The sequence below is a fragment of the Pimephales promelas genome, chromosome 22 (assembly GCF_988280905.1).
Source record: "Pimephales promelas chromosome 22, fPimPro1.hap1.1, whole genome shotgun sequence".
Lineage (NCBI taxonomy): Eukaryota > Metazoa > Chordata > Actinopteri > Cypriniformes > Leuciscidae > Pimephales > Pimephales promelas.
This window is the reverse complement of record NC_142790.1, coordinates 1,106,420-1,117,500: the sequence shown is the minus strand read 5'-3', so window position 1 is coordinate 1,117,500 and position 11,081 is coordinate 1,106,420. Positions and strand designations below refer to the sequence as shown.

Genomic DNA, 11,081 nt, shown 5'->3' with positions numbered 1-11,081 from the left:
TTTTGTCCGTCCTTCTGTTGGACTCTCACACATGAATTATGTTGAATATCTGTTCAATTGAACTACACAATTAGATAATACCAGTTTAGCTCAAGCAATGCTTCATGTTGTTCAGTGTGTGTGTGAAAAGAGCATTAGCGGTTACAGAAAACACACTTCAGCAAAACATCATCAGCTCAAATAATTTTTAGTCCCACATGTGTATAAATTTGGGTGTAATATGTCACGGTTTACTTTATTTTGCTCTTGTCACTCACAGAAATGAACTATAGTGTACTGATCACACTAGTAAACGGATATTAAAATCATATTTGACTGTACATGTGGATGAATTTTTTTCCTTTAAAGTGCTTATTTTGGATATTGCCTTTCATTTAGTGTGTGTAATAAAGCTGTTTGCGAATGTAAAAGTTGAAAGAAGTGATTCTGAACTGCCGGAAACGAGTATCAGGAATGGGTCAACGTAAAACAGTCTGTGTGTATAGTGTAAATACCGAAGTGAAAAAGAATAATGAAGAAGAAAAGGAGTGTAATCAGACCATGTGCTCTGAGTCCTGAAGCCAGAGGCGGATGAGTGTGGCCAGGGTGTAATACAGCACCAAGAGCATGATGGGATTGACGAAGTGGTGCCACGGCAGGTCAGGGTTCACTTTAAACATCCAGGTGTGTGAGCAGTCGGTCTTCACCACAGGAGAAATGCCAAACAGACTGAGGAGAAACAGGACAATTATTCATTCATTAAAAATACAGTACAACAAAATATAAGAATACAGTGAAGGATACGATATTACATTAATGTATATATATATATATATATATAGACAATATTTAAAATGGTAAAAACGTTAATCAAAGTTGTCCTAAGACAAGAACGGGTATTGTTCAAATTTATGTATAACTTTAGGTTATGATCCACTTCAAATGTTGAATACTGTATGTATATATAATATATACACTGCAAAAAAAAAATGCTTAATTGATGTATATAAAATAATAAAAATAGTAAATGCATCTTGATTTAAGAAATGTTTGATATTTGGACTGGAAACAAGACAAAAATACTAAGTAAGAAAAGCATTTTTTGTAGTGTGTGTGTGTGTGTGTGATGATGATCTGGGAAAGAAAAATAAGATTATCACCCAATCAAAAAGCACTTTACTACATTTTTCAACAGAGAACAACACTAAAAGATCTGCTAACTCACTCCAGATTTCTCAGGGTTAAACTTGTGTTTATTTTCCCTTTTTTACTTTCTTTCTTTCAGTGGAAGCAAGAGTGGACGGCTGAGCAAGAAAATAACAGCATATGCCTGTTTAACTGGGTATAAAAGTGAAAAAAAAAGATGAATAAAGAGAAAACAGGAGTACAGCACACTCTCAGCTCTTCATTTCCACATACAACATTATAAACATTATTAATTAGAGTGTCATTCCCCTTCGGGATCAAGAGACGTGGCTTTTGAATGTAACTTACATTAATTACACAGTCATATTGAGCTGATGAGATGTATAAAACGGCAGCTTCTCGCAGCTAAACCCCACTGGAGGAGGAGGTGACACACACACACACACACACACACACACACACTCGCTGGGTTTTATGGTTCTGCTGCCGTTAGTTAAACGACTGTGGTGTGCCAGATGTTCATTTCGCAGCTACCTCATGCCGTCGAGAAAATATGAAGTCAGAATATCTCGCCTTTCATGAATCATCCAAACCCTAAGCGTGACATCCAAGTCCTAAATAACGAGTTTAAGCGCAGAGTTGAGCTGCTATTAATAATGCAGATGCCAGGTCATAATAAACACACACTTAAGTAGAAAAATGTGGAGAGACGAATCATAAAGATCTTTAGTCACAACTATTAGAACTCATAAACCTCTAGATTCAGAGATGTGAACTACGCCTCAAACTCGCCGACGTCTGCATTTTGCTTACATTTCTTTTATACGTCTCCTATACATATTAAAGGGATAGTTCACTTTGCAATTAATGTTTGATATGTTTTATCTTACCAAGATGTAGGTGTCTTTATTTCCACTGTATTTTCAATTTTGATATCTTTCGGTCAAACCGTTGTCTGTCAGTCATATAATGGAGGTCTATGGTCACCACCTCAAAGAGCATGCACAGAGAAGTCCAGATTAAACATGATTTAATGACTCGTAAATGTAAGTACACATTGATGGCCTAAGACACGAAACGAGCGGTTTGTGTGAGAAAACCAACAGTATTTATATCGTTTTTACCTCTTGTAACCACAGCCATGTCAAACTGATCTGACGGCACAGGCGCTTCAGTCTGCACATGCACTGGAAGTGATATATCGAAATCGTCTTCCATTGTGATTTTCTGTATATCTAAATATGTTTAGTGAAAGGTAAAACTTCCGAAATCTCTGGGGGATCAGTTGGACGTGGCTGTGTTAACAAGAGGTAAAAACGATATAAATACTGTTGGTTTTCTCACACAATCCGCTCGTTTCGTGTCTTAGGCCATCAGTGTGTACTTACATTTACGAGTCATTAAATCATGTTTAATCTGGACTTCTCTGTGAATGCTCTTAGAGGTGGTGACCATAGACCTCCATTATATGACTGACAGACAACAACGGTTTGACCGAAAAATATTAAAATTAAAAGACACCTACATCTTGGATGCCCTTGAGGTAAGATAAAACATATCAAAAATTAATTTTCAAAGTGAACTATCCCTTTAATTGTATAGCTCTATATTTTTACTCTTTAGCTCTCTTTAGCTTTATCTACAATCCATTATTATTGTATCATTCATATCTATTTTTATGTGCACAAAAGTTTGGGGTAGATTTTTTTAATGTTTCTGAAATAATTCATTTGATCAAAAATACATTAAAACAGTGAAATATTACTCCAGTGTAAATCATGTGAATATATAGTAAAGTGTATTTTCAGCATCATTACTCCAGTCTTCAGTGTCACATGACCCTTCAGAAATCACTCTAATATGAGGATCTGATGCTCAATTTATTATTATCATCAATGTTGATATTTTTTGTGAAAAATTCTTTCTTTGATGAATAGAAAGTTCAAAACAACAGCATTTATTTGAAATAGAAATCTTGTGTAATATTAGAAACACATTTACTGACATTTTTTCATCAATTAAATGAATACATTTGTGATTTTCTTGTATTTTTTTTGTATTTAAATGACTTCCAATGATCCCTGCGTTGGTTGCGGAGACAAAGCAACATAAAACCATTTGGTTCTAATCTCTGGGTTTGCTAAATGGACATTTTTTCAACCCTAAACAGAGTCTTCTCCACATTTCCACATGTTTAAGTTCAGCGAGTGTGTAATCAAAGCTGCGAGCGATTGTGCTGTTTATGTGATCGTCAAAGAGAAGCTCTTTGTTTTCGTCCAGACGCAGCGGCTCGCAGATCGCCCAGTGTTTTTCTAATAGGGTGTTTCTCAGGTTCTGTTTGAGAAAGAGATCCTGTAAAAACCACTTAATTCTATGTGGGTTTTGGTAAGGCATATTTCTTCGCTCATGACTCGCGTGTTTTTGCTTTCTTTGCCTCTTTTATTCTTCTCCCGCACATTGTATTTCAGAAAGGTGTCAGGATTCCTGCGCACGTCGGTGTGTTTGGCTTGGCTCGTTTCATTTCACCGTGTGTTTTCTGAGCGCGGTTCAAACCTCATCTGACATATTTGTAGTATCTATGTCTTTTATAGAGGCTTTGAATGCGTATGAGGTTTCAGGATGTGGATTGGACCCAAAAAAGCAGAGTTACGATTTTAAAATGGGACTTTCAGGGGTCAGGACGATTGTTTGTGTCTAAGAGAGCCCAAACAGCTTCAAAGCTGTTGTCTAGTGTTTGTATCTTGCTGTCAGCTTCGCGTTCGCAACCCATCCTAACGAGACGCAACAGTTGCGCGATTATAGTCTCGTATCCGCCGCTAATGGCTCTTTTGAAGGCGAACATTAGTGTCAGGACAACACAGGCCTGCCATTGGAGACGCCACTCCAGGCTTCGTTTAGAGGAATTGCATGTACGTTACTCAAAGGCTTTTCGAGTCACGTTTGATTGTTTTTCCTCTCTCACACGCAGCAGCGCTCCCTGAAACCAGCTGTGTAATTGAAGCGCAGGCCAAGAGCCGTCCTGTCGTAATGAGAAACAGCTGGGCTCCCCCGAGGCCGCCGGCAACACCACAACCAGAGGATTCGGGTTTCATTCTCAAGCGTTTGAATATCGATCCACGATAACGATTAGCGGCGCGACGGATCGTACGGATCAGGCCCGCGGTTCGGCACGCATGCGAGTCGCTACGTTTAACAATCACAGAGTGAAAGTTTATCAGTTGCACGTGTTTTCTTGCTAATTTACACATTTAAACGATTTTAAACCATTCAAGGTTTTTCAGACAGCGCGTGAACAAATTGTGCTTTTGTAGTTAAAATACACGTCTTAAGTTATGTCCTAAGTGAACATAAACAGTTGAGAAAGAAATCGGATGTGTAACATTATATTGGAATCATGCGCTCGCTCTTAAAGTGACAGCAGCCTATAAAACACACGTGGCCGGTCGCATAAAGCACCTTAAAGGGTTAGTTCACCCAAAAATGAAGATGATGTCATTACTGACTCTCCCTCATCTTGGCCCAATCCCGTCAGACCTCGTTTATCTCCGGACCACAGTTTCAAGCATTTTTTTGCTTGAATGTCTGAATGTTGTTTCTGGATGTCTGCTTTCAAGTAGGTACTGTAGATATCAGACACTTCTAAAGGACATACGCAGCTTTTTTATTAATATATGATGAGAGTCATTTATTTTATTAGAATAAAACAGTATATTAATATGTATGATAGGCCTATTTAATTACATTTTTTAATCAATTCAGATTCGTTCTCTTCATCATTGCAAAAACGATCATATTCCAACATTCATTAAAATACCTCCACATATAAAATGAAAGTCATAACATAAAGTTTAGTGAATGACTATGAAATGAATGCCTTTCACATGGAGTCAACTCAAAACATCAGACCTAAAGGGTTTAAAAGTGATCAAGAACGTCCAGCTTACTGTAATATGCAGCTCATATTCAATAAACCAGAAGCCTTATACAAATACAAAAAATCATTAGTGTAGGGTTTGAGACTCGAGTCTGTTGAACTTTACTCTCCTGGAGCTGAACGCTGGGCACACGCCATACACAACACAGAACTAAACCCAGATTTCTGAAAGCAACGCGAATATTGACTCTTTAAATCAAACTTTTGAAATAGAGTGTGACAGTAGGTCGTTCTTGGTTTGAGATACACACTAACACTAATGATGACGGCGAGCGGACGGGCAACAGACTCCTCTAATGGAGATATGCATGCTAGCAAATCATATTTAAAGGAGTAGTTCACTTTTAAAAAAACTTTTGCTGATAATTTACTCACCCCCATGTCATCCAAGATGTCCATGTCTTTCTTTCTTCAGTCGAAAAGAAATTAAGGTTTTTGATGAAAACATTCCAGGATTTTCTCCATATAATGGACTTCAATGGGGTCCAAACGGTTCAAGGTCCAAAAGACAGTTTCAGTGCAAACTGTTCAAAGAGCTTTAAACGATTCCAGACAACGAATAAGGGTCTTATCAAGCGAAACGAGCACTCATTTAATAAATAAATAACAAAGTTTTAGTTTTATAAGCTCAAATGCTCGCCTTGCTCTGTTCTGTGACGCACATTCGTGACTCTCCTGTCCGAACTCGTTCATCAAAATGAACAAATCTTTTCCCGAGTCAACTCGTTCGTTGAATGAACCAAATGACACGAAAAAAGTTTTTTTTAATTTGCACTGAAATTGTCATATGGACCTTGAACCGTTTGGTCCCCATTGAAGTCCATTATATGGAGAAAATCCTGGAATGTTTTCATCAAAAACCTTAATTTCTTTTCGACTGAAGAAAGAAAGACATGGACATCTTGGATGACATGGGGGCGAGTAAATTATCATTATAAACGTTTTTTTAAAAGTGAACTACTCCTTTAATGCACATCTCTGGCGCTTTAAATAGTTTCAAAAGTGTCCCTACTTTCTGTATAAGTCCTCTAGAAGTGGGTTAGTATAACTAAAACTGAAACTAAAACCCATTAAAAATTATTTACTTGAAATAAAATACAGGTAAAAATAGTGCAAAAGTTCATTTATTTCAGTAATTCAACTTAAAAGGTGAAACTAGTATATTAATAGACTCGTTACATGCAAAGTGAGATATTTCAAGCCTTTATTTGTTATAATGTTGATGATTATGGCTTACAGATATGAAAACATCAATATCAAAATATTGGGGTTTTCATATCTGTAAGCCATAATCATCACAATTACAACAAATAAAGGCTTGAAATATCTCACTTTGCATGTAACGAGTCTATATAATAGTTTCACCTTTTAAGTTGAATTACTGAAATAAATAAACTTTTGCACCATATTCTAATATTCCCAGTTTCACCTGTATAAAATAAACCTTAAATGAAATAAAATATATTGGCAAAAAAGAAACATTTTATTCCAGTTAGATGCCAAAGCACTTTCTCATTTTTATTTGGATTAACTTGATGTGATGTACTGTACTAAAATAACTAAAAATTAATATATTACTAAAACTTTATTTAAAAATAAAAACTGATTCAAAATATGAATATGAATGAAACTTTATGCCCAGCTGCACTACTTCCTGAACTTCAGCCAGCTCCTTGTTTCCTATCTACCATTATTGGACAAACCTGATTAATTCAGGTGTGCCTGATTATTGTTGCCGTGACTACTGAGGTCAAGCATATCTGAATTAATCAATTTGTCCAATAATGGCAGACAGGAAACAAGGAGCTGGCTGAAGTTCAGGAAGTAGTGCAGCTGGGCATAAAGCCCATTATATCTCAGTGATCATCAATGAGCATCCAGAACCAGAACTGTCCATTAATGTTCCTCCTTTAATCACGCTAATGACGGGTTGACCTCAAAGCCTGGATCAGATCGACACCGGACGCCAGTCGCTGTAACGCCACCAAGCTAATAAACAGGCTAGGTCGCTAGATTAGCGTGATTGAGCCAGACAGGCGAGCTCACATGGAGGATTCCCGCTCGCCGGATCGCTCTAATTGAATTCTCCTTTTGTGTTTGGTTTTCAGCCGCTCTCTAATCTCATTGGCCAGAGTAAGGGGATCCGGCCGCACGCGGCCTATACGTGCAACACAGCATACATCACAGCATTCGCCCGCTCGCATCAACATCCACGAACTCAACAGGGCAAGCATTAAAATGGGCAAAAGTGATCCTGAATACATATGTTCACTGCAAAAACAGTCGTTTCCAGTTCAAATATCAAACCATTCGTAAATCAAGATGCATTTGCTAAAGTAGTAAACGATATTACATATTGTTTCTGGTTGGGGGTCAAAACAAAGTGAGGTTTTGCTTTAAATTATGCAGCAATGGGGTCAGATATATAATCTTGTTTCTGTTTGAATTAAGATTATTTTTCTGATCCCATTGGCAGATCATTTCGCTTGTTTTAAGCAAAAACTCACTTCATTTTGATCTTTTTGCCCCATAATATCTCATGGCATTTTACTCATCTAGTAAATGCATCTTGATTTAAAGGGTTAGGCCAACAAGGAAGAAGAGGAATAGTCGAATAAAGTCATTATTTTTGTTTGTTTTTTCGCACAAAAAGTATTCTCGTCGCTTGATAAACTTATAGTTGAGCCACGGTAGTCACTTGGGATATTTAAATATTTTCTTCATTGACTTTCTCGGCCGTCAAGTGTCATTCCCTTAGGAGCCTATGTGGTAGTTATACAGCTCTCAAATTTAATCAAAAATATCTTCATTTGTGCTCCAAAGATGAACGAAGGTCTTACGGGGTTGGTACAGCTTGGGGGTGAGTAATTAATGACTTAATTTTCATTTTAGGGTGAACTAACCCTTTAAGAAGTTTCAGATATTTGGATACTATAGCAAATCTGTGTTCTTGAGACCCAACTTCATTACATACCCCATTAAAGTTACCATGAAATCTTGTTATAATGGAATATTGCAGTGTTTATATTAAATGATTTATCAGTGAACATCATCATTATAGTGTTAATAATGTAGAATGAGAATCAGTTCCTCTTGCCGCATCTTTTCTCTTCTCTGATGATGTGGGCGGGGCTATAACCTGTCACTCACATGAGATCAGCCAATAGCAAACCACAACCATCCAATCAGTTCCACACAGACACAATCAAGCCCCGCCCACATGTGTTCTCGTTCCAGAAGCGATTCACTCGATATACGACACAATAGACGAGCGTAACTGTGACTTTAAACCCGGGTTTGAGAGGCTCTGTGGTCTCACCTGGCGTAGCTGTTCCCGGGTGGAACGGCCTCCTGGAAGAACTGGAACTGGTAGAGGAAGAGCATGACGAGGTGTCCGGCGCTGAAGATGGCCATGAGGACACACAGACAGCTGAACAGCAGCGGGTCGAAGGACCGGCAGAAGGACCACCAGGTGCACAGGCCCAGGAAGGTGAAGAAATACACACTGGAGGTCAAAGACGGCAGCATCATACCTGACACACATCGGGAGAAGGCAGAGGAAAGGCGTTTGCAGTGTGTCCTAACCAGACATGCGACAAAAACAGTCATAAATCACAGCCAATCAGAAGAGCATGAGGGCGGAGTCTCTTAAAGTGCACTGCATAGACTGTAAAAAATAGTATGGACGTAGTGTCACCCATTATGTTTCTGAAGAGCATTTTTGAAGCCATCGCCATTAGGGGTGCACAATTTAGAAAATGTCACGATTCGATACCGATTTTTTGTCTTGAGATTCGATTCAAAATCGATTTTCGATTCAAAAAACGATTCGCAGGTCTATATAAATGTAGTTTACTTTTTCCTATGTGATTGATTGCAGTAGACATAATTTAAAAGAAAAGTTTGATATTACTTTATATGTCTTCATACAAAAATAAAAACTTTTGCAACTAAAAAGTGCAAAGTGCCAAGCTTTGGCCAGCTTTTAAATACATTTAATTCAAGTTTAAAATAAAACTTAAATAAAAAGCTTTTACATTTAGCTTTAAAGTGCTGTAGTCAGATCAAACAAACAATTATGCTAAATGTGGTTTAAGGAGTAGGCCTACTTCAGCTACCAGGTTGACTGTTGAAATGTGAACTCGACTGGGCACATTGAACTCCCTAAAAATATATACTAATTTCATAGAACCCTTGCGAAAATATTTTAAATAGATTTTAAAAAAGCCACCGCTACTGGTAACATCTATGGTTAGATTGATTTGTTTAGATCCAGTGAAGTCGTTCATAGGCGCGTAATTTGCGGGTATCTCCAGTTAACTAGCAGAGCATTCATTTAGTTCGCTATTAAATAAGAGACCTGTTGTTTTTGAAATCAAGCTGAGCGCTCGTGTCCTCTGCGATCAGTGTCATGGATATACAGTGTTCTCTGTGGCTCGAGCAGTCTTCTCTCGGACGCGCGCTTCAATCTATCGCTGTTGTGGAGACTCCGGTGAAATCACAAAATGAAATGCACACAAACGTGATGAACATATTCGGTTTTGATGAGAGAGAGAAAAAACTATACGAGTGCGGTTTAGAACCCGTCACCTCTGACACGCTTGGCAAAACATCTACAGAACTCAAACATAAGATCTGCGGATCGATGCATTTATTTACGGGTTGAGCAGAGTGGCTGCACAGTTTGACCAGCGGGCGGCAAGAACTTGCAATAACTATTTATCAGACCGGCCCTCGCAGCCTCGAAACCATAGAAACACTACCGGACCACCGGTAAAAGTCCCGACTCACCCGATTGCCACTCCGCCCCTGCACGCCATTAAAAAATATAGCCTATATGAATCGATTTTTGGAATTCTATGAATCGATTCTGAATCGGTAAAGATTGAATCGCGATTCAAATATGAATCGATTTTTTTGCACACCCCTAATCGCCATCCGTCGTCGCATCAATCCCGGACAAACGAAAATGTGCAGCGAAATTCCGCTAACAGACAGCAGACTAACACTAGTATTGACAGCAGAGGCAATCCACCTGTCACTCAAGTTGCCACGCCCTTAATTATGCAGAACTTTAAGGCCACCAAAAGTATGTTTTCAATTGTTTCCAATGGGAGCGCCACTTTTCTAGAACGCCATGATCGTAACGAGGCGCTGATCGTTTTTTTTCACGCCGACAGTTACAAATGTTCTTTGGATAAAACGCAACGCTCATGACTGTCACTTTTGACCCAGCCGTCCAATCAAAAACTGATCCATTTTATTGTTTTTATGTTTGGGAACAATACATTTTACTGTTCCCGTACATTTTATGGGATTGACTCTCTTCTGCAGCCGGTCTCTAGTGGCCAGTCGATAAACTGCAGTTTAAGTCACTCTGTTTTGCATTAAAGAGAGACGGGAAGGTTCCCGCTTGGCACAGCACTCTAAACAACTAAATGGATAATAATTCATAAATACTACACCATTTTAACATTAATAAAACGATACGGAGTGACTGAAACAGTCTCTTTGTCATAGATTACAATGTTCGGGCTTCCTTTTATTTATTTTCAAAAGGTGAATTATCCATGGCTATAAAGGTCACGCAATGATATTAGAACTCGCACTTAATCAGGCTCTGAGATTATGATTATCATATTTGTATGTTGTTGAATTTTTACAGGCAAAAATGGCAGGTTTCCTATTAAAATGACTGGATTTTAGTGGTAAATGTTTTATTTCTTTTTATTACACAGCTCTCTGAAATACTTGATTCTGATTGGTCAGTCGCAACATTCCGAGGTTAGTTATTCGCCGTCAATAGTGGATTAGTGCCCGCCCCCTTTTTCAGGAGTGCTGGTTCCGGAGAATTCCGGAAAAATAATTTTTTAGTCTTCGTTAAAGAGTTATAAGCCATGAATCGAGCCAACCAGTTACGAGGAGAATCACAACATTACAGACTTTGAATTGAAGCAAAAAGTTTTTGAAAAGACAAAAACTGTGAACTAGTGAGGGAAAGAACTACAATCCCATGATGCAT

At 38.2% G+C, this 11,081-nt stretch overlaps 1 protein-coding gene across 2 annotated transcripts in view; it reads right to left on the bottom strand.

Moving 5' to 3' along the window:
* The window catches only part of piezo2a (piezo-type mechanosensitive ion channel component 2a), a 187,752-nt gene that overhangs the window by 118,631 nt on the left and 58,040 nt on the right, over window positions 1-11,081 (bottom strand). For both annotated transcript variants that reach the window (XM_089125806.1, XM_089125807.1), the window contains exons 7-8: window positions 8,379-8,592; window positions 540-708 (exon numbers count right to left, since the gene is read on the bottom strand). In XM_089125806.1, coding sequence (XP_088981932.1) covers window positions 540-708; window positions 8,379-8,592 — 383 coding nt within the window. The remainder of the gene's footprint in view (window positions 1-539; window positions 709-8,378; window positions 8,593-11,081) is intronic.